General features: G+C 37.7%; 1 protein-coding gene across 2 annotated transcripts in view; it reads right to left on the reverse strand.

The window, feature by feature from the left end:
* Window positions 1–5,773: 5,773 nt before the first annotated feature.
* Window positions 5,774–25,152, reverse strand: part of LAMA2 (laminin subunit alpha 2) — a 491,254-nt gene continuing 471,875 nt past the window's right edge. For both annotated transcript variants that reach the window (XM_044249160.1, XM_044249149.1), the window contains 4 exons: window positions 18,260–18,413; window positions 15,837–15,967; window positions 13,713–13,935; window positions 5,774–6,024 (listed from right to left, as the gene is read on the reverse strand). In XM_044249160.1, coding sequence (XP_044105095.1) covers window positions 5,867–6,024; window positions 13,713–13,935; window positions 15,837–15,967; window positions 18,260–18,413 — 666 coding nt within the window. In that variant the 3' untranslated portion in view covers window positions 5,774–5,866. The remainder of the gene's footprint in view (window positions 6,025–13,712; window positions 13,936–15,836; window positions 15,968–18,259; window positions 18,414–25,152) is intronic.

Below are 25,152 nucleotides of genomic sequence, written 5' to 3' on the forward strand. Positions count from 1 at the left end.
TGACAGAGAGAGAGCACAAGTAGGTAGAGAGGCAGGCAGAGTGAAAGGGAGGAAGCAGGCTTGCTGCTGAGCAGAGAGCCTCTATAAAGGAATTTTAAAGTCAATAGTGTATCTGGCCACAAAGAATCTGTTCCTGGCTCCAACATTATTAAATAGGTAAGACTGGATGTGTGTGTGTGTGTGTGTGTGTGTGTGTGTGTAAAAATCAGAGGCTGAACTAGCAGGAGAGAGAAATTATCAATAAAAAGTGAAAAAAGAAGATGTTAACTGTTTGTTTTTTTTTTTTAAAAGATTTTATTTATTTATTTGCCACAGAGACAGAGAGAGAGAGAGAGTGCAAGCGAGCAGGAGCGCCAGACAGCCAAAGGGCCAGAGAGCCAGAGGAAATGCAAGGGGAGAAGCAGAAGCAGGGAGCCCGAGGTAGGGCTTGATCCCTGGACCCTGAGATCAGAGCTGAAGGCAGATGCTTAACCAACTGAGCCATGTAGGCAACCCTGTAATTCTTTTCTTAAGCTTTTTTTTCCTCTCTTAATATTATTTAAGTTTCTAAAGTAATTACTTCCCAAGAAATGTAGCAATGAAAACATAGCGTTAGGGAATTGAGAAAATTCACTTTTAAGTGAACAAATTGTGTGACTTGATTTTTGGTTTTGATTTAAGCAGGACATATTCAGTTGGTTCCTCCTCCTCCCCTTCTGCCCTGCTGAAGTAAAATTTTCAAAAGGTTAAGTATTTATGACTCTCAGGCAAATATAATGTGAACACATGTCAAAGATTTTATTTAACTCAATGAGGGAAGAAATAAGATGATGAACACATCTAAAGCACATTTGAGAATTTACACACACACACACACACACACACACACATAAAGGGATATTAGGATAAGATTATTCAGTTAGAAAAAAATTGTTACCTTCAACCAGACAATTTATTTACATTTCTTTGAGACAAAAACCTATAGGATACCTTTAACCAGACAGAGTTGTAAAATAGTCCAGTCAATAGAAAGTCAAGCCCAGTAATGCACTGAAAGAACAATACTTTCTTTTTCCTATTTTTAAGTTCTGAGTAATTTTTATGATACCCATACTCTTAATACACATAATTTTGGCATGTCCATAGTCCTCTGTCTACACTCACTCCCTTGGTGATCTCATTCAGTCATGTGGCTACAAATAACATCAATATTCTGATGACTCCCATGTTCTATCTACAGCTCAGACCTGTTTTCTGAACTCCAGACTCATTTTCCAACTGCCTATGATACAATGTCCTTAAGATACCTAGTGGATAGTTTAAAATTAATATATCTCAAACTGATCACCTGGTCTTCCTTTCTGTAAAAAGTCCACTTCAACTACAACCCCCATCTCTGAATAATGGCTACTTTATTCTTTCAGATGATCAGAAGTTATCCATACCTTATTTTCTCATACTCCATAGACAATCCTGCAGGAAACACTAATCCATCTTCAAAATATATCAGAATCTAATTACTTCTCACCACCTCCACTTCTACCACCTTTTATATTATTAGCTATGTCCCTGCAGGGGGCTGAACTCCAGAGAGACAACTTTCTGAAATAAAGCAGGGCTTTGATTTGTCCAAGGGTAAATTAGTAGTTCTCTATAAACTTGAATATACAAACCAGAAAAGCTCTCCAGAGAATCCATTCTTCTGAAAAGTTCAATAAGTGGTATTATTGAGAAGAACATTATTTCTTTGATTTATAATTACTCTGTAGCTATTCCTAATATCCCTAGGCACATATAACAATACCTTCCTCTGTTTAAGTATGTTGTGAGTTCTATTTTTTTTTAGTCTCAATTTTTTTTCTTTTCATTTATGTAAGTGATAATGGCCACTCTTCAAAATAATTGGTTTCTCTGATGTACAGGTCATTCTGAAGGAAATAGAATATTCTGATGTGGTATATATGTATGTATGTATGTATGCAGAAAAGCTCTGTGTTAGTTTGCTGGGACTGCCATAGGGAAGTACCGCAAAATAGGGAGCTTCAACAACGGACATTTATTTTCTCATAATTCTGGAGGCTAGGTATCTGAGTTCAAGATGTTGGCAGGGTTGGTTTCTTCTAGAGGCCTCTATTCTGGGCTTAGAGGGCCATCTTCTCTCTGTGTTTTCACATGGTCTTTTCCCTGTGTCTCTTCCCTTCTTCTTCTTCTTTTTTTTTTTTTTAAAGATTTTATTTATTTGACACAGAGAGGGAGAGAGAGAGATCACAAGTAGGCAGAGAGGCAGGCAGAGAGAGAGAGGGGAGGAAGCAGGCTCCCTGCAGAGCAGAGAGCTTGACGCGGGGCTTGATCCCAGGACCCTGAGATCATGACCTGAGCCAAAGGCAGAGGCTTTAACCCACTGAGCCACCCAGGCACCCCATGTCTCTTCCCTTCTTATAAGGACATCTGTCATGTTGGAGCAGGCCCACCCACATGACTTCATTGTACCTTAATGACCCTTTTCAAGCCCCACCTGCAAATACAGTCACATTTTCAGGTACTGTGGGCTAGAACTTCAACAAATGAGTTTGGAGAAGGGGGACCACAGTTCACTGTGTCATAACGCTCTCATTTTGACAATGGACACAAATTTCCTGCTCACTTGGGTATCTGGCACAAATGCACTAACTAACGTGCATTATCAAGATTCCAAAATAAGAGAATTTCAGGCCCGGCCGGAGGCATTCTTTCCCTGCAGGTACCCGCTGGGTTCTGAAGATGCCCTAATCTCTGTCAAGCAAATGAGGACAGTACATTAAGTTTGTACCTTTCTTGATTCAACAGAGGTTTTCAAGACATTGAAAAACAGAGATTAAGTTGCATCAAGAAGAAGTCGTATCTTTTGCAAGTGGTAGTGAAAGACTATCTTCAGCACTTGTGAAAACTATTGCTTTGTTTCCATAATAATTGTAGATACCAATTCATTCCCAAATATTTCAGCAAATAATTAACATAAAATTGAGATTTTCCATTCTTAAGTAGTCAGTTCCTCTGTTGTTAAGCAGAAAATCTAGGAGAGTTCTATAGTTAGAGATAATAGGCTAAATCAAAGGAGAAAATAGTTATGATTTTTTAAAACCACTAATTGAAGCTTTAAGTGTCTGGCAGTGTTCTAGTGCTTTGGGGCTGAAATCTGCTCAGTTCCTTATTTTCCTTTGTCAGCCGTGTTCACCATGGTAACCTCAATAAAACTCCCCTCCTAAATGTTTTTCTTCTGAAGTGCAAAGCACCTTCTTAAAGAAGCCTGGCAACCTGGGAGGAGTGGGTGTTGGAAAAATAAATGAAAAGTATTCTGCTCTCTTCATGATTGCTGTGGGTGGAAGGAGGTGGGGAAATTATTGAGGGGATAAGATTGGGTGAAAGAAACATTTTGTTTTGGGCTAAGAATCTGATTATTGAGGTAGAAAATTTATTTAAAATACGCTAGAGAAATTTTTCCTGTTCCTAAAATTTCCTTATTTCTCATCTTAGAATTTGGACAAACTTTGTCCATACAAATTCATGATCCATTTTGGAATAGGGATTTCGTATGGGACACATATAGCCAGAACCTGATTCCATAAATTCTGCTTGGGTCCAGATTAGCTTTCTTAGGACTGTTTTGGCATACTTAACTAATGTGGGACTTTGAGCACACCATCAGCTCTCCGTAGGTTTCCTCCAGTACCTCCCCATAAAATATGGAGGCAGTAGAAACCTGAGTTCTCAGCCTTGCTCACACATTAGAATCAGCTAGAGATGTTTAGAAAAATGCCAGTACCAGGGCCTTATCCAGAGATTTAAGGTCTGGAGTGATACCCAGATTTGATTCTTTTCTTATGTACCCAAGGCAATTTCAATGTCTAGCAAAGTTAAGAATCACTGTATTTATTGATTTCAAAGGGCGCTTCCAACTCCACCAATTTTTTTTTTTTTTAAAGAAAGTGCAAGTGCATAGGAGTGTGCAGGGGGTAGGGGAAGGGGAAGAGGGAGAGAGAACCCCAGCAGAATCAATGTTGAGTGCAAAGCTTGACATAGAGCCCAATTCCAAGATCCTGAGACCACTACCTGAGCTGAAACCAAGAGTTGGTCACCCCACCAACTGTGCCACTCAGGTGCCCCGAGGACTCTACCATTCTAAGGTATTCATATACAAATTGACTTTAGCAGGGCTTGACTCTCACAGGAGTATAAATTAGGTACCTTTATTTCAAATTTGTTATATTTCTTTCTGTTCAGGCTCCAGGAAAGAAAAGCATTAACTTTTAATTTAGGAACTTAGCATCTTTATTTCTTTTTATCCACTTATTTTCCAGATAAAACCAAATCTTATCAGTGTTCAGTGCAGAAGTAACACCTTCACTTTCAAAACACCTTGGTTTTCAAAGAGTTTTATTGTTTAAAGATGGCTCAAAAGGCATTAACTTGATTCAATATTATTTTTGTGTGTGAAAAAACGGCCAAAACAAAGTCAATAATGGTTTCTCAGATGACTTTACAACTTGAGGCACAGTGGATAATTTTCTTCTTTAGAACAGTGGTTCTCATTCCTGATGGCACTTCAGGATTGCCTGGAAAGACTTTTAAAAATCCTCATGCCCAGGCTACATCCTAGATCAAATCAAGCTTCCCAGGTAATTCCAAAATGGAGCCATGGTTGAGAATCACTTGCTCTAGAATGAGGCTGTGTAGGCAAACGGTAACAAGCAACTGGTCAATGATGAAATGCTAAGAGTGTTTAGATATCTCCTCCGTTAGAAACAACACCTTCTTTTGCCTCATAGATAGGACTGTCAGAAATGATTATTATTCTTTTGCTGAAGCTACCATGTGAACTGTTCCTTTGAAGGATTGGCATTGTTAGACTCCATCTATTTCTACTGAAGAGGGCAAATGAAACACTTCCTTTTTAAGCTGATGAATAAAATCTAGAGTGGTCTTCTCACAGACCCTTTTGAAGATGATTTAAACAGTGGATCAAAGAAGAACAAAAAAAGACATTTTTAAGGAAATGAATTTGTCAGGTTATATTACAACTCAAAAAGACTCAGGGAGGTATTGCTATTACATTTTCGGTTTATTGTTTCCTGGTAAGTAAAAATGCATATCAGTATTATTCCTCTGTGATTATGTATATTGTGATATTCACTGCAAACTGGAAGAGCCCAGAGTGTCAACACTGTAGTATCAAATGTGTGCTTAATTGTCATTCTGGAACTTGGTTCTGGGGTCTCCCCAAAGCCTATAAATCATTATCAAACAAGAAAATCAAGTAATTAAGCTCTCTGGCCTGAATCTGATCTATACTCTCTAAATATATGCTCGGCATAAAAAAGTATTCACTCATCTGGCTAGTTAAACTCCTGTTAATGAACTTGCCTCAGGGAAATGATTTGCTAATGCCTTCTCAAACATAGGGAGTAAAGGAGCTGATTTCCTCCCAATCAAACAAGCCAAAACCACTATTGTTTTCAGTGGCCTGAACAGAAAGCCAAGACTGACGTACATGAAAAAGGATGGTAGATGTATTAATAGGAGTTAGTAAAAACAAACAAAAAAGTTGCCTTCACAAATAACATCTGAGCTCTTCTTGAGAGGATTCCAAGTCATGCTGCAAATTCATTAATTTGTCTTTCATTTCTAATATCACACACAACAAGCAATTATTTAGAATGAAACAATCGGTTTAATATTTATGGGCTTGAGGAAACTTGAATTTAAATTCAGTCTGGGATCTGAATTAGCACCGAGTACAGAAAGAATTCAATACACATGCACAAATTAGTTTTAATAGCAGATATAGGTAAGATACATTTGTTTTACTTGATATACTTGAAGGACCTTTCTTGGAGTTAAACTTATTTGTCTAGTTGACTGGGCATGATACAGGTTGAACACCCCACAGCTCCAGGGCCTTGGCGAAATTGACCTCCAGTGGCTTGCCCGTGCCTTTGGTGAGCCTCAGAGATCGGATGCAACCTCGAAACCTAACATTGGTTGTCAGACCGAACTGGTTGAGGCCATCTGAAAAAAATGAGAAATGGGCTCAGTTTTAAAATGTAGCTTCTATGTTAAAGGTATTTTTTAAAAGATTTTATTTTTTTATTTGACAGAGAGAGATACAGTGGGAGAGGGAACATGAGGAAGGAGAGGGGTAGAGGGAGAAACAGGCTTCCCTCCAAGCACAGAGCCCTATGTGGGCCTCCATCCCAGGACCCTGGGATCATGACCTGAGTAGAAGGAGACCCTTAAAGACTGAGCCACTCAGGCGCCTCTTTGTTAATGGAATTTTTTAAAAATTTAAAAATTTAAAAAATTTTTAATCTCTAGTGTAAACATATAGTGTTGCATTATTTCCAGGTGTACAACCTAGTGATTCAAGAATCCCATATACAACTTGGTGCTCATCGAGATAAGTGTACCCTTAATCCTGTTCATCTATTTTGCCCATCCCCCCCACCTCCTCTCTGATAACCATCTGTTTGTTCTCTATATTTAAGAATCTGCATTTTTGCTTTTTGACTTATCTTTTTTCCCTTCTTTTGTGCATTTGTTTTGTTTCTTAAATTCTACATATGAGTGGAATTATATGGTCCTCTTTCTCTGGTTGGCTTATTTAGCATTATACTATCTAGATCTATCCATGTTGCTGCAAATGGCAGGATTTCGTTCTTTTTTAATGGCTGAGTAATATTTCAGTGTATATGATATATATGTAATATATATATTCTATATATATATATATTCTATATATAATCTATATATTACATATATATATATGTAATATATATATTCTATTCTGTTCCATTGATCAGTGGGTCTATTTTTGTGCCAGTATCATGTTGTTTGGATTACTGTAACTTTGTAATATGACTTGAAATCTGAAATTGTGATACCTCCAGCTTTGTGTTTCTTTTTCAAGATTGCTTTCACTATTTGGAATCTTTTGTGGTTTTATATAAATTTGAAGGATTGTATGAGTTCTGTGAAAAATGCAGTTGACATTTTGATGGGGATTGCATTAAATCAGAAGACTGCTTTGGGTATTATGGAAGTTTTAACAATATTTGTGTTTCCAATTATGAGCATGGGATATCTTTACATCTGTTTATGTCATTTTCAATTTCTTAATGTTTTGTAGTTTTCAGAATATAGGTCTTTACCTCATTGGTTAAACTTATTCCTAGGTATTTGATTTTTTTTTCCAATTTATTTATTTTCAGAAAAACAGTATTCATTATTTTTTCACCACACCCAGTGCTCCATGCAAGCCGTGCCCTCTATAATACCCACCACCTGGTACCCCAACCTCCCACCCCCCCCCCGCCACTTCAAACCCCTCAGATTGTTTTTCAGAGTCCATAGTCTCTCATGGTTCATCTCCCCTTCCAATTTACCCAAAAGCACATACCCTCCCCAATGTCCATAACCCTACCCCCCTTCTCCCAACCCCCCTCCCCCCAGCAACCCACAGTTTGTTTCGTGAGATTAAGAGTCACTTATGGTTTGTCTCCCTCCCTATCCCATCTTGTTTCATGGATTCTTCTCCTACCCACTTAGGCCCCCATGTTGCATCACCACTCCCTCATATCAGGGAGATCATATGATAGTTGTCTTTCTCCGCTTGACTTATTTCGCTAAGCATGATACGCTCTAGTTCCATCCATGTTGTCGCAAATGGCAAGATTTCATTTCTTTTGATGGCTGCATAGTATTCCATTGTGTATATATACCACATCTTCTTGATCCATTCATCTGTTGATGGACATCTAGGTTCTTTCCATAGTTTGGCTATTGTGGACATTGCTGCTATAAACATTCGGGTGCACGTGCCCCTTTGGATCACTACGTTTGTATCTTTAGGGTAAATTCCCAGTAGTGCAATTGCTGGGTCATAGGGCAGTTCTATTTTCAACATTTTGAGGAACCTCCATTAGGTATTTGATTTTTTGTGCAACTATAAATGAGGTTGTTTTCTCATTTTCTCTTTTGGCCACTTCATTATTAGTGTACAGAAATGCAATGGATTTCTGTACATTGATTTTGTATTGTGACCTTACTGAATTCCTTATCCATTCTAGTAGTTTTTTGGCGGAGTTTATGGTTTTCTATATGTAGGTATCATGTCATCTGCAGATAGTGAAAATTTTACTTCTTCCTTATCAATTTGGATTGCTTTCATTCCTTTTATCTTACCTGATTGCTATGGCTAGGACTTTTAGTACCATGTTGAATAAAAGCGATGAGAGTGGACATTTTTGTCTTGTTTTTTACCTAGTGGAAAACTCTCAGTTTTTCACCATTGAGCATGATGCTAGCTGTGGGGTTTTTACATATGGCCTTTATTATGTTGCGGTTAAACCTATTTGTTGAGGATTTTTATCATACATGGATGTTGTACTTTGTCAAATGCTTTTTCTGCACCTATTGAAACGATTCTATAGTTTTTATCCTTTCTCTTGTTGATGTAATGTGTTATACCAGTTGACTTGTGGTTATTACATCAAAATTGCGTCCCGGGAATAAACTCTACTTTATAGAGGTGATTTTTAAAAAATGTATTGTTTCATTCAGATGCCTAGCATTTTGCTGAAGATTTTTTCATCTATTTTCATCAGCAATACTGGCCTGCAGTTCTCTTTTTTGGTAGAGTCTTATTCTGGCTTTGGTAATCCTGGCCTCATAGCATGAATCTGGAAGTTTTTCTTCCTCTTCTTTTTTTTTGGAATAGTTTTTTTGTTTTTTGTTTTTTGGAATAGTTTGAGGAGAGTAGGCATTAACTCTTTAAATGTTTAAATGTTTGGTAGAATTCACTTGTGAAGCTATCTGGTCCTGGACTTCTGTTTGTTGGGAATTTTTTGGTTACTCATTCAATTTTATTCCTAGTAATTGGTCTGTTCAAATTTTCTATTTCTTCCTGACTCGGTTTTGGGAGGTTATATGTTTCTAGGAATTTATCCATTTCCTCTAGGTTGTCCAATTGTTGGGATATAGTTTTTCATAATATTCTCTTAGAATCCTTGGTATCTCTGTGGTATAAACATCATTTCTGATTTTGAGTCTTCTTTAAAAATCTGATGGTTTATTAATTTTCAAAGAACCAGCTCTTGGTTTCATTGATCTGTTATATATATATTTTTAAGTTTCTATTTCATTTATTTCTATGATAATCTTTATCACTTCTTCTGCTGGCTTTGGGTTTGTTGTTCTGTTTCAAGTTCCTTTAGGTTTAAGGTTATGTTGTTTGAGATTTTTCTTGATTCTTGAGACAGGACTATATTGCTATATACTTCCTTCTTAGGACCACTGTATCCCAGAGATTGTTTCTGTATCCCAAAGATTCTGGACAATTGTGTTTTCATTTTCACTTGTCTCAATGTATTTTTTTATTTCTTGTTTAATTTCTTGGTTGATCTATTAATTGTTTAATAGCATGCTATTTAACCTCCATGTATTTGTGGTCTTCTCAGACTTTTTCTTGTGGTTGATTTCTAGTTTCAGTGCATTTTGGTCAGAAAAGATGCATGATATGACTGGGATCTTTCTGAATTTGTTGAGACTTGTTTTGTGGCCTAATATGTGATCTATTCTTGAGAATGTTCTATGTGCACTTGTAAAGAATGCGTATCCTACTGTTCTGGGATGGGATGTTCTGATTATATCTGTTAAATCCACCAGGTCCCCTATGTCATTCAAAGCCACTTTTTCCTTGTTGATTTTCTACTTAGACAACCTGTCCATTGATGTAAGTGGAATGTTAAAGTGCCCCCTACTGTTACTGCATTATTATTATTTCCTTTATATTTGTTATTAATTTTTAATGTATTTGGGTGTATAAATATTTACCATTGTTATATCTTATTTTTGGATTTTCCCTTTAGTATCATATAGTGTCCTTCTTTGTCTCTTTTTACAGTCTTTGTTTTAAAGTCTATTTTGTCTGATATAAGTATTGCGACCCTAGCTTTCTTTTCACATCCATTTGCATGAAAAATGTTTCTCCATCCCCTTACTTTTGATCTGCAGGTGTCCCTAGATTTCAGATGAATTTCTTATAGACAGCATATAAATATTGCTTTTTTATCTTGCTTTTTATCTTTTTTTTTTTTTAAATCCATCCTATCACCCAATGTCTTTTGATTGGAGCATTTAGTCCATTCACATTCAAAGTAATTAATATCTGATAGGTATGTATTTATTGCTATTTTGTTATTTGTTTTTGCAGATCTCTGTTCATTTCTTTCTGTTCTCTTTTCTCACCATAAGTGGCTTTCTTTAGTGATATACTTGGATTCCTTTCTTTTTTTGTTTTGCATATCTATTACTGGTATTTTATTTGATTACCATAGGCTTGTACATAACATCTGCATATGGCAATCTATATTAAATTGATAGTCACTTAAGTTTAAATCCATTTTTTATTCCTCTCCTCCCTACATTTTAGGCATATGGTGTCATACTTCACATCTTTTTATTCTGTGAGTCCCTTGACTGATTTTTACAGATACACGTATTTTTACTGCTTTGTACTTCCTACTTTTCTTACCCTTATCTATGGTCTTTCCCTTCCACTCAGAGTCCCATTTAACATTTCTTGGAGGCTGATTTTGTGGTCAGGATCTCCTTTAACCTGTGTTTGTCTGGGAAACTCTCTCCTATTCTGAATAATAGCCTTACTGGACAGAAAATTCTTTGATGCAGATTTCTTTCCTTTTAGCACTTTGAATATATTATTCACTGCCTTCTGGCTTGCAAAGCTCCTGCTGAAAAATCTGATAGCGTTATGGGATTTCCTTTTGTATATAACTATTTTCTTTTCTCATGCTTCTTTTAAATTTCTCTTTTTATCACTATGCGTTTTGATGTGGACCCCTTGGGTTGATTTTGTTGAGGATCTTTGTGCTTCCTGGTCTGAATTTCTGTTTCTTTCCCCAGGTTTGGAAAGTTTTCAGCTATTATTTCATCAAATAAGTGTTCTGCCCCCTTTTATCTCTGTTCTTCTTCTGAGAGCCTTATAATGCAAATGTCCTTACTCTTGATGGAGTCACTGAGTTCTCTAAGTCTATTCTCATTTTGCATAATTTTTTTTTTCTCTCACCTGCTTAGGTTGATTACTTTCCATTACTCGGTCCTCCAGTTTGCAGATGTGTTCTTCTGCTTCTGCTAATCTGCTATTTATTACATCTAGGGTACTTTTAATTTCAATTATTGTGTTCTTCATTTCTGATTGGTTCTTTTTTTTTAAATCTTTGTTAAGAGTCTCATTGATATTCTCCACTGTTCTCTCAAGTCCAGTGAGTACCTTTATGATCATTACTGTAAATTCTCTATCAGGCATATTATCTATATTTCACTTAGGTCTCTTGCTGTAATTTTGTCCTGTTCTTTCATTTGGGACATTTCCCTCTGTCTCCTTATTTTGTCTAACTCTCTGTATCTCTGTGTTAGGAAAGTCAGCTAAGTCTCTTGCTCTCAAAAGTAGTGGGTGAGTATGCCCTTTTAACAAGGCAGAGCTGGTCACCTGCCAGAGGGAATGTGCCTCTGTGGCTGTGACCACGCCAATCTGCCAAATGCAGGTAAGCAGGGTGCACAGTTTTAACAAGCCACACATGCCCTCTGTGACTGGCCACTGCTGCTGGCATGGAGGCCCTGCAAAGCATGAAGTTGGGAGATGCAGCGTTGGCAATGTTTGTGCTGGTCTTTGGAGGTAGGGAGGTCACAGAGCCAAGACTGAAGCAGGCCAGGCTGGAGTGTATGGGGCTTAATGTAAGCAAGTTAGGTAATGAATGTTGGGTCTGCCCTGGTTCCTGCTGATGGCTGTGTGTTTGTGGTGGGAGACAGGGGAGGGAAACGGCATCTGTTGGCTTCTTTTTTCCTGGAATAGTCTCCTAGCAATCTCTGTCTCTCTGGAACAGTAAATAACTCCCTCTTCTATGTCCCACGTGTTTTTTAAATTGCTGTTTCTTTGCTGTTCCCCCCCCCCCCGCCCCAGGATCTTTCTTGTGCTCTCTCTTTATGGGTAGGGACTTCTTACCATCCTTCTGGCTCTCCCAGAGTCAGGTCTGCTGATTTTTAACATTCCAGGCTTTACATCCTACTAGTGGTTGTTAAGAAGTGACAAAATTTGGCCTCTCTGATTTTCAAAGCCAGATATTATAAGAATTTGTCTTCCCTATGCAGACCCTCCAGTGTGATAGTCTACTCTCTCCTCTCTCCACACCTGTAGCTCCCTCCCTCCCTTCTGCCAATGGCAAACCCAGCTCCTCACTGGGGTTGTGCCCTTCCTATTTCTTCAGTGTGGCCTCTTCTCTACATTTAGTTGTGGAGTTTTTTCTTCCTGTCTTCAGTTCATTTTCTGGGTTATTTACACCGATGTGTATGTTATCTAGTGTGTCTGTGGGACAAGGTGAGCTTAGAGTCTTTTCTGCCATCTTCCCTGAAAGGTTTTTAAGGGAATGTTTTAAAGTCAGCTGTTAGCTGGACATTTTAGGTAAAGTTAGTGATTTTGTTCTTAGCTTTGCTCACAGTTAAACCTATAGCATTTCTATAGTTATGTGTTCTGAAATCTGGAGACCTGTAGAATTGTGTATTTTAAGATAGCAATTTGGTTTGGAATGAATAAATTTATAGCTGTGATATATTATGGGATTTAATGAAAGAATTCAATTGACCTGAATTAGGATATGGGCTTTTAATGGTGACTTTATTAGTTTTTTACATTGTAAAAATACATCCCCAAATGTTAAGTTGGTTGAAAACTCACACAGATTTTGTTTTTGTTGCTAAGAAGAAACTCCATTCTTTCAGCAGGCCTTGCAGGTGCTAACTAGGATCCCATTTCATAGACCATGAATGCAGAAATACACTGTCTCTTTCATAATATTTGGGGGTTATCCTGATTGAAGCGGAAGTAGGTTCTTTTCAAACTTAGAAGCAATTTTGGAAAAAGGAGTTGTGAACTGGTCCCCATTGCTCCTGTATCTTTTTCTTCATTAACCACCTCTGAATATACATTTTGCTTGTTTTGTTAAGCAGAGGAGCTTTACATAAATGGGAATTTATGTATAGAGAAACCATTTTTCTCTTGCCAAAATGCTGAAAGACCATTCCAAGAATGTGTTATAGCTGTATTTGTAAAGAGGCAGTTGGGTTATTTCTCATCAAGTTGGGCACTCTTGTTTATGGTCACTTTTGGTAACTCTCTGTGGTTTTGATGTTATAATTCATGTGCTGGTTAGGGATTTTGAATGCAGATTTATTGCTTGGGTTTCTTTGTAATATAAACTCTATAATAACCTAAGGGGGAAATTAGCTGGTTTAACCCAATGATTTCCAGAACTTGAGGAAATAAGTTCCATTACATTTTATGATTCCTTTGGTAATTTTCAAAAAATCAGAAAGAACACCAACTCGGGCCTTCATTGCTCTTAAATGCCTCATATCTTTTATAAGCCAAATTCATTTCCTCTAGCCCCCATCTGCCCATGAACGAAACTTTGGGGGCTATCATGTAAAGTTCAGTCCCATGTGGTTTATATAAGTAATATGCTCATTTTACGCACTGGAAGTTTAGGTAAGGTGTTATTTATGGGAATAGATTCTAAAGCTAGGAAGTATACTTAAGCACACATTCTTGGACATATTTACAGAAAAATAAATATTTTAAATCCAGTAACAGCAAAGAAATTCTTGATGGAGTAGATAAGACTCACCTGGGAAACCACCAACAAACACAGGGTCATTTGTATCAGCTGATGTAGAGGCTTGGTTTGGGCTCTGGGCTTCCACTTGATTCCCATCTACTGTAAGCTCAATGCGGTGTTTGATCTTGTTGGCTGTGACTTTATGCCACTTTCCGTCACACAAATGCCCTGGGATCCCAGCATCATAGACAGCAGTGAATCGGCCGGCACCATTGTCCACATGAAACATAAGCTATGTTATGTAGGAAATCAAACAGTCACAGATGGTATCATCAGAAAGGTATCATGATGTCATGATGGTTCACATAGCAAAAATTGTTATGTTTCTAGGAGAGTCATCAGCCAGAAGAGTTAGAAATGAATATATCTGGGGCATTTTAAAACTTAAAAAAAAAATGTTGGCCGAAGTTAAAATACAAATTTAATAACCAGAAGTCACAAATTGTGTTTTTTGCTTCTGGGCATTATTGGGAGCAATAGGCAAGATGTGTGAGACTCATAATAATTCTGCTTTCAGAAAATGTGACATATAATTTGAGGCTAGCTGACCAAAAAAAAAAAAAGGACCTCATATGCACAGGGACAAATCCTACCATAGATCTTTATAGAGTGTGAGAGTTCTTAATGAACCTTACAAAATTTCTTAAAAGATGTTTAGAGTGATTCATTCATTCGATTTACAAATTCATTTTAGAGGATTATTTTTTTTTAAATGTAAGCTTTTGATGTTTTAATTGCATATATTCTTTTTTCCTTCATGGATTCCATTTTATATGCAGGATTGAGAATAACATCAATTACTTTCCTGGGCAGGCTTCATGTCACAGTGCCAAAGACTTTGAGCCAGAAGGCCAGTTAAATTCTTAACAATGAAAAATTTAGATTGGAAGTTCATGTTTAAATGAGAAAAATCTGTTTTCAGTAACATGGCACAGTCCCTGAAATTTGAGATGACAGAATTCTTTTGAAGCTGATGAAGGAAAGAAACATATTGAAACATTAAAAACAGTCAGTCTGGCAACACATTTGACAAGGTAAAAGAAAGACACAAGGGTTTTAAAAAGAAGATGACAAACTGCAATAGGTGAAAAGTTTGTAAATTAAATGGTAATGTAAAGATTAAGATTTTACTACATTGGGCAGAGTTTGTAATAGCAGGACTTGGTGAGAAATACACATGCATCGTATTGGAACTTGTTACCCCAACAAACTGATAATAACAGTGGTTGTAAGCAAGTGATGAAATGAAGCTTACTCTAAGATATAGTGAAGGTGTTTGAAAATCTGCAAAGCTATTAGCCTCCCCCCTTCACGTTTTTCTTTTTTGCCTCTGATGATGGTTTAAAGACAGGAGGGGGAGAGGAGGCAATGGAAAGCCTATCTGAGGTTACCATATCGTCTTTCTTCTTGGGAGGCCACAACACTGTATGAGTGGAAATATGACCAGAGATGTAGTATGATTCCTATTTAAGAGCCAGAGAGAAAACTTGGGTAACTTCTTGCTTTGTCTGCCTCTTTACCTGCTGCCTGTACAAAGTATATACACAGGTCATTTCGTTGCAGGATGCTGTTCAAAGGCAGCCAGGGACTGGAGATGTGTTTAGAATTAGCTTACCCATTGTAAGCAAATTGACAAAATTTGTTTTACTAATATAAATTTAGTATAAATCTGCACTTTTTTGAAATGGTATCAAGATCCTTTCAAATAACCACTGAGAAAGTGGTATGTCAGTTGGCCACCTTGACTTCTCAGAAGTGCCTACTGGGTTAGTAGAGGCAAAGACTGATTTTAGACAATGCAGACCCTCTCCTCTTTTTTCCATTGGAATCTATAGTTTTACATACAGGGTATTCATGTACCTTTAACAACACAGTAAGAGCGAGAGATCTAAAACCATCTAACCCATTATTCGTTAACACAGTTGGCTTACTGTAGAATTAGCACATCAAGAGTTTACACTGGTCTACAGAGTAAGGATGCTGAAAACACACATTAGAGATAATCTAAAAGGATGGAAAAATATAATCTAGTTTCTCCCCACAAAGAACAGAGTAGGGCTTCACAAAGAGGTTCCTATATATGAACAACACTGTTGTGAGGAAATCAGAAACAGTTCGAAAACTGACACTCACCTTTTCATCAATCATTTCAATACCCATTCCATCCATTTTCTGACTGCTGATTCCCAGAAGAACTCCAGTGGTTCTAGTTGTGCGGAATTCAAATTCTACAAGAAGGTCCAATCCTACTTTGAATGCACCAACTGTAAAATGAAGATTTTTTTTTTTTAAATCATGAATTATAGTTTAGGGATTGTTAATTCAAACTCGTACAAAGCCATGGTTTAGATTTCAGTTCAGATGTTAGTCTATTATAATAAGTTTCAGACTCTCTTATGGCCCATACTTCCAACTACTGTATCATATGACACACTTTATAGTTATTGCTTATTTTCTTGGTTGCCTTCCCTCCTGGCATGTAAGTTCTGGGAGGGCAATTTTATTTTTGTGCCTACCAAAGTATCTGGCACACGGGGAGGTTTAATACATAGTTGTTGAATAAATAAATGGGTGAACCCACACTGAGATTAACTCAAAGAATCTCATAGCACTATATGGTTATGATAGAAGTCCTACTGTTAGATTAAGTCAAGTATTTCAGTGATTATTCAGTAAGATTTTACCAGGTCACTCTAAGATTACTGTGCCACAGTGATCTGAAAGGATTCCAACTTTCCCATTTTATTAATAAAGAAAGGAATTACAAGCACAGTTTTGAAGGAATAGAATCTGGGACACAAATAGATGTTTCCAGTTCATCCAGGCAAGATTTTTCTATAATTTCCTATATTTGATACATTATTTAATCATTTAGAGAATATTTAAGACCTGCCTCTTAGAAACAAAATCATTCATTAAGAGCAGGCTAGACCACATTAAGTGCATGGAGTGCTAGGGAAGAATTCATGGAAACTTTCTGCATGTCTTCTATTTATTAGGCAAGAAATAAGTGCTGTGTGTAACCACAATTGTCTCTCGTGAAGGGTAGTGTCGCTTATGTGAAAAACTTGTTGTTCTACTCAGAACCTTGATGGCTTTGCAATGTGAACAGGTGGATTTGGAGCAGATTTCAAGAGAAAAAGAAGCAATTGTTCTGCAAAATAAAACAGAAAGTGCTTGTTTTTATCCCTGAAAGGGAGAAGTAAGGAACAACATGAAGCAGTTCAGCTGAAGACAGAGAGAGTGAAGTGGCCAGCAAAAGCCACAGTGATTGGGTAGCTGAAAAGTTTTTAAAGGTTTAATTGAAGTTGTATCTTTCCAGTGACATAAACTTTTCTAACTGTCCAAGTCTTACATAAATTGTATTACACTCTCTGTTGAGGGGATGGCAGGAGTTGTTGGAAATTGGGGAAGCTCCTCATTTTCTGGTCCAGTTTGATCCAGAACCAAAAGAGCCCAGGCAGAATGGCAAGTCAGTATATCAACCACTGAAACTTGCCATCAAATTTGACTAAGAGAATACCAGCCATCTGTGAGTTTGCAGAACTCTTGGGGAAGACTGGATTTTCACTGCACGTGCAATATTGGACTCATCATTACTCCCAGTGTTTTAATGTTTAACGTATCCTTTTTTAATTTCTTTTCTGCTTCTACTATAGGTGAAATGTCCCACTTTTACTCATTGTTCGAGGGCCCTGCCCTTCCATCTCTAAAAATTTTTGCATGTGAGTACGTATCTCACTTTTAAAGCCTAACTCAAATGTAATTCCTGATTTCCCCAACCAAGACTAATTTTTCTTCTAAATATCCACAGAAAATTGCTTGTATGTCTTTTATAGTTTTAAATATTTTTTATTTGACTTCTTATGATTTCTTTATGTGTGCATTAATTCTTTTCTAAAAATAAATGCATGTATCTATGGTAACCCTAGGACTAAATAGGCTATGTTAATAGTCTATGTTAATGCCTTTTTTGGTTATTATATAGAATTTATTTTCTTTCCTTTTTTCCAAATTGTGCATTTAATATCAGAGATCCAGACTTAGTCTGGAAATGCTCACTAGAAGGGGCAGATCCTTAAAGTCAGGGGAAAAGGACGAGCCATCATCACCATCAATGAGACATAGACACTAGTATGTGTGTATTGGGTGTATGAGTGGGTGATTATGACATGAAGATTCACAAAGAATTGAAGAGAGGAAGAAAGAAAAATGCTATCTCATTTTCAGAAAGGTAGACAGGGAAAACTGGAAAGTAGATAAATTACATGTGTAAACATACAGACCTTCTTGTAGAACTAAATTTATTTTGATATTGATCTCTAGGGAAGAAGATGAAATAAACTTTCCAAATAGCCTTTTACTTTCTTTTTTCTATTAGTTTGCCTAAGAATAAGATACCTTAATGTTTGACATTTTTATTACTTCTGTACATTTTTATTTCTGGTTTAGGTATACTAATTTAAGAAATCTAGGGCTTTTATTTTCCCTATAAGCAAGAAGTTAATACTGGTACATACTTAATATTCAACAGGAAAAAAATGGGAGTGCCTTACCTGCTTTGGCAAAACCTGTTCCATCAAAATATGTCCCTTTCTGAGCATTAGCAAAACATGTTCCAACATGGAAGCTGGAGGTTGGCTGTTCGAGGTCAGCAGGGGCCTCCACCATCTGGAAATTCCTGATGCAGCCATCAATGCTGTAGGTCACCTAAATATTCAGGTCAGAAAAAAACAAATATCAGGTTTTACCAGATCTTTGCCTTTATATGGAACTCAGCAATTTGTGGGGATGCTGTGTACTTGCAATCATTGGCCAGTTGTCTTAAGGTAGCCCCCAAACTACCTGGAGCTGTACTATCACCCCAAGCTCCCCACAAAAAGTACAGAGAATCCTGAGCTGTGCTTTTCCATTAGGATGTATCTTGCCTGTGTCTAGATTGTTCTGATATTCTAAATAGTGTACACTGTATCTCTAATGCGACCTCTGGTTTGCAGAACTATGTGCTCCATGTGAATATCATAACTTTTAATTAGTCTCTTATGCTGGATCTGGTCCAAGATGGTGTGATGTAGGAAGATCCTGAACTCACTTCCGTGGACCCACTAAATCTATAACTGCTTTTGAAGCAATTCCTCCCGTAGAAGAATCGAAGCATAGCACAACAAATGGTAAAGAGAATGGCAAGAGATATAGCAATGAAGGGAACCTCTACCCCCAACACTATGAATAGCAGTGGTGAGGGATAGTGCTGAGGGACTGAGAACAGATTCCTCTACAGAAAAAGAGCAACTAGTACCTAAAAGGTTCAGCTCCAGAATGCTGCCAAATGGCTGGGGAGCTGCTGGAACTCTCTGGATCAGTGGTCTGGTCTAGTGAGAGCCATGGTTTATGTTCCCCTCTACCCTTTTTAAACATTTTTAAAAGATTTTATCTACTTATTTGACAGAGTGAGATGTGGAGGGAAAGGGAGAAGCAGGCTTCCCACCGAGCAGGGAGCCTGATGTGGGGCTTGATCCCAGCACCCTGAAGGCAGATGCTTAAAACTGAGCCACCCCGGTGCTCCTGTTCCCCTTCCATGTTGATAGCATGGAGCACAGTAGGAGCCCTTGCTGGCCTATTGCCTCCATGAAGCCCCAGGCCCATAGATTACACCAGCTCCAGCTGTCCCACTGAGGTGACCCCAGGGTAATACACACCTGGTCAGTGCTACCACTGGTCAGTGCTCCCTCTAGCTCCAGCAGTCACACCAAGATTACACAGGAGCAAAGCATATTGAAACACTTCAGGCCTGCACTACCTCAGCTCCAGATGGCATGCTAGGGCATCCCCAGCACAGACCACTCCACGATCTTCTGACTGATGCCTGACTGAGCACCACCAGGGTGCTCCCTGCACTGAGTGCCCCAGGAACCTCCAGGCCATGCTTGACTCAGTTCCAGCTATTCCACTAGGGGACCCCCCCATGGGGAGCACCCCAGGACTCTCCAGCCTGTATCCAACTTCAGCTCTAGCCATCCCAGGATGGCCCCCTCTGCAGAAAGGCCCCCAGCTTATACCTGCTATAGCTGTCCTGCCAGGGTGTCCTCAGCACGGAGAGCCCTGGGAACTCTGGATCGTACATACTTCGGCTTCAGTTGTCCTATCAGAATAGCCTCTGTGCACAGAACCTCAGGACCACCCCAGCACTCAGTTCAGCTCCAGCACAGAGTGCCTTGTGACCCCCAAGCCCATGCCAGCCAGCAAGAGTCACCAGGAACACACAGTCTGCACAGGGGATGACCATACATAAGACCATTCCTTACAATTTAGGAGAAGTAGCTGTTCTGAAACACAAAGTCAAGCAAAATGGGGAAACAGAAATATGTTCCAAACAAAAGAACAAGACAAAACTTCAGAAAAAGAACTACATGAAACAGAGATAAGCAAGATGCCTAATGAAGAGTTTTAACTAATGATCGTAAAGATACTCACTGGACTGGAGAGAAGAGTGGAGAAGAACTCAGTGAAAACTTCAACAGAGATGGAAAATATAAAAAGGACCAAATCAATTTTGAAGAATATAATAACTGAAATGAAAAATACATTAGAGGGATTAATAGGAGATAAACAGAGGCAGAAGAGCAGATCAGTAATTTGGAAGATGGTAATGGAAAACACCTAAGCTAACAGCAAAAAGGAAAAAGAATTTTTTAAAAAATAGGATAGGTTAAGGATCTCTTGGACGACATTAAGCAAATAAACATTTGCATTATAGGGGTGGCAGAAAACTTCCTTAACCAAGGAAAGGAAATAGGCTTCCAGGTTCTAGAAACACAGATAGTTCTAAACAATAATTAAAATGCCAGAGATTAAAGATAAAGAGAGAATTTTTAAGAGGAGCAAGAGAGAAGCAAAATTATGTACTAGAAAAATCCCATGAGTCTATCTGCTGATTTTTTAGTAGAAATTTTGCAAGCTAGAAGGGAGTGGCATGATATATTCAAAGTGTGGAAAGAAAAATAAAACTTGTAACTAATAATAATACTCTACCCAGCAAGATTATCATTCAGAATTGAAGGAGAGAAAAAGGAGTTCATTATCACTGAAGTGGCCTTGTAAGAAATATTAAATGGACTTCTTTGAAGGGTAAGGGCATAATTAGATGTAAGAAAACTATGAATAAAAACAGGTAAAATATGACAGCATAGACATAAAGTGTGGAGGAGGGAGTAAATATTTTCCTTTAGAATATGTTTGACTTTAAATGGTGATCAATAGAGACTGCTATGTACTTGAATATTACATGTGAACCTCATGGCAACCACAAACCCCAAACATATAATAGATACACAAAAATATAAAGAGAAAGCCAGCCATGACACTACAAAGAGTCGTCAATCACAAAGAGTGCAATAGAAGAAAGAAATAGAGAACTATGGAAACAATGAGAAAGCAATTAACAAAATGGCATTAAGTACATATTTAATTATGTTAATATAAATGACCTAAATGCTCCAATCAAAAGACAGAGAATGGCAAAATGAGTAAAAAAAGCAAGATCCATCTATTTGTTTTGTACAAGACACTCACTTCAGACCTAGAAACACTTACAGACTGAAAGTGAAGAGATGGAAAGAGCTATGTGGTGCAAATAGAAGAGGGAAAAAAAAGCGAGGGCAGGGGTGTCTACAATTAGACAAAACAGACTTTAAAACAAAGACTAACAAGAGACAAAGAAGGACATCACACAATGATAAGGGATCAACCCAGCAAAAGGATATAAAAATTGTAAATATATATTCACCCAATATCATAGCATCTAAGTACATAAAGCAGATATTAACAGACATAAAAGGAGAATTGACAGCAATACAATAATAGCAGGAGATTTTCATACCCCACTTATATCAACAAATACATCATCCAGGATGAAAATAGGGAAATAGTGTCTTTGAAGGACACACTGGATCAGATGGACATAACAAATATACACAGAACATTCCATCTCAAAACAACAGAATACACACTCTCTTTAAGAGTAAATGAAATATTCTCTAGGATAGATCACATGTTATGCCACAAAATATGACTGAAGAGACTGACATCATTTGCATCTTTTCTGGTCACATGGTATAAAGCTAAAAAAAAAGTCACAAGAAAAAACTGGAAAAAAAATGTGGGCACTAAACAGCTTGCAACTAAACAACCATCAGGTTACTGAAGGTATTAAAAATGAAAATGAAGGGGCGCCTGGGTAGCTCAGTGGGTTAAGCCTCTGCCTTCGGCTCAGGTCATGATCCCAGGATCCTGGGATCGAGCCCCACATCGGGCTCTCTGTTTCATCAGGGAGCCTGCTTCCCCCCCTCTCTCTGCCTGCCTCTCTGCTTACTTGTGATCTCTGTCAAATAAATAAATAAATAAATCTTAATAAAAAAGAAAATGAAAATACAATGGACACAGCAAAATCAGTTCTAAGGGGGAAATTTATAGCAATTGATAGGCCTACCTCACGAAAAAAAATCTCAAGTAAACAATCTAACCTTATGTATAAAATAACTAGATAAAGAACAAATAAGAATAAAAGTGAAGAGAAGAAAGGAAGTGATAAAGATCTGAGCAGGAATAAATGAAAGAGACAAAACAATAGAAAAGATCATGGGGTGCCTGGGTGTCTCAGTCAGTTAAGTGTCTGCCTTCTGCTCAGGTCATGATCCCAGGGTCCTGGGATAAAGCCCTGCATCAGGCTCCTTACTCAGCAGGGAGTCTACTTCTCCCCCTCTCCCTACCTGTTGCTCCCCCTGCTTGTGCTCTGTCAAATAAATAAATAAAATCTTAAAAAAAAAAATCAATGAAACCAAGAGCTGATTCTTTGAAAAGGTAAACAAAACTGATAAACCTTTAACTGGACTCACCAAGAAAAAAAGAGTACCTAAATAAAATCAGAAATGAAACAGAACAATTGATACCACAGAAATACAGAGGATTATAAGAGACTACTATGAGGGACGCCTGGGTGGCTCAGTTGGTTGGACGACTGCCTTCGGCTCAGGGCGTGATCCTGGAGTCCCGGGATCGAGTCCCGCATCAGGCTCCCAGCTCCATGGGGAGTCTGCTTCGCTCTCTGACCTTCTCCTCGCTCGTGCTCTCTCTCACTGTCTCTCTCTCTCAAATAAATAAATAAAAATCTTAAAAAAAAAAAAAGAGACTACTATGAAAAATTATATGCAAACACATTGGACAATTTAGAGAAATGGGCAAATTCTGAGAAGTATACAATCTTCCATCAGAATCCTACAGGAGAACATAGGCAGTAATCTCTTTGATATCAGCCACAGCAACTTCTTTCAAGATATGTCTCGAAAGGCAAAGGAAACAAAAGCGAAAATAAACTTTTGGGACTTCATCAAAATCAAAAGCTTCTGCACAGCAAAGGAAACAGTCAACAAAACAAAGAGGCAACCCCCGGAATGGGAGAAGATATTTGCAAATGACAGTGCAGACAAAAGGTTGATATCCAGGATCTATAATGAACTCCTCAAACTCAACCCACACGAAACAGGCAAACACATCAAAAAATGGGCAGAAGATATGAACAGACACTTCTCCAATCAAGACATACAAATGGCTATCAGACACATGAGAAAATGTTCATCATCATTAGCCCTCAGGGAGATTCAAATTAAAACCACATTGAGATATCACCTTACACCAGTTAGAATGGCCAAAATTAACAAAACAGGAAACAACATGTGTTGGAGAGGATGTGGAGAAAGGGGAACCCTCTTACACTGTTGGTGGGAATGCAAGTTGGTGCAGCCTCTTTGGAGAACAGTGTGGAGATCCCTCAAGAAATTAAAAATAGAGCTTCCCTATGACCCTGCAATTGCACTCCTGGGTATTTACCCCAAAGACACAGATGTCGTGAAAAGAAGGGCCATCTGTACCCCAATGTTTATAGCAGCAATGGCCACGGTTGCCAAACTATGGAAAGAACCAAGATGCCCTTCAACGGATGAATGGATAAGGAAGATGTGGTCCATATACACTATGGAGTATTATGCCTCCATCAGAAATGATGAATACCCAACTTTTGTAGCAACATGGACGGGACTGGAAGAGATTATGCTGAGTGAAATAAGTCAAGCAGAGAGAGTCAATTATCATATGGTTTCACTTATTTGTGGAGCATAACAAATAGCATGGAGGACAAGGGGCATTAGAGAGGAGAAGGGACCTTGGGTAAATTGGAAGGGGAGATGAACCATGAGAGACTATGGACTCTGAAAAACAATCTGAGGGGTCTGAAGTGGCGGGGGGGTGGGAGGTTGGGGTACCAGGTGGTGGGTATTTTAGAGGGCACGGCTTGCATGGAGCACTGGGTGTGGTGAAAAAATAATGAATAATGTTTTTCTGAAAATAAATAAATTGGAAAAAAAAAGAAAGAAAAAAAAAAGAAGAAGAAACAAACAATCTGGAGAGACCAATTGTTAGTAACAAAATTGAATGTGTAATCAAAAGCTACCAACAAACAAAGTCTTAGACCAGGTGGCTTTGCAGGTGAATACTACCAAACATTTAAAGAAGAGTTAATATAATATACAGAAGATATATAATTAATATATAATTTCTCTCAAACTATTCTAAATAGTAGAAGAGGAAGGAACGTTTTCAAATACATTCTATGAGGCCAGCATTACCATGATACCTAAACCAGACAAATATGCCACAGAAAAAAGGAGAACTATAGGCCAATTATCTCTGATGAACATAAAAGCAAAAAATCCTCAACAAAACATTAACAAACCACATTTCATGGCATATTAAAAATGCAATCAAATAGGACTTATTCTGGGGATGCAAGAATGGTTCAACATTCAAAAACCAACATATACTACCTTTAACACAATGGAGAATAAAAATCATTTAATCCTCTCAATAGATTCAGAAAAAACACTTGATAAAATTCAACATCTGTTAATAAAAACTCTTAACAAGGTGGGTTAGGAGGGAACATACCTCAACATAACATAATAAAGGTCATATATGAGAAACCCAGAATTAAGGTACATAGGGTGAAAAACTGAGAGCTTTTCTCTAAGATCAGGTTCAAGACCATGATGTCCATTCTTGACACTTTTATTCGACATAGTACTGAGTATCCTAGCCACAGCAATCAGACAAGAAATAAAAGGTGTCCAAATTGGTAAGGAAGAAGTTAAATTGTTAAATTGTCATTACTTGCAAATCACATACCATTAAAAAAAAACAAAAAAAAAAACCAAAAAATACCCCAAAACCCTTAAAGACTCAGCCAAAAAAATTATTAGAAGAAATGAATACAGTAAAATTACAGGATACAAAATTAACACCCAGAGATTAATTGCATTTTTATATACTAATTAAAAAAGTAGCAGAAAGAGAATTTAGAAAATAATTCCACTTACAATTGCAATAAAAAGAATAAAAT

Source organism: Neovison vison, chromosome 1 (genome assembly GCF_020171115.1).
Source record: "Neovison vison isolate M4711 chromosome 1, ASM_NN_V1, whole genome shotgun sequence".
Classification (NCBI taxonomy): Eukaryota; Metazoa; Chordata; class Mammalia; order Carnivora; family Mustelidae; genus Neogale; species Neogale vison.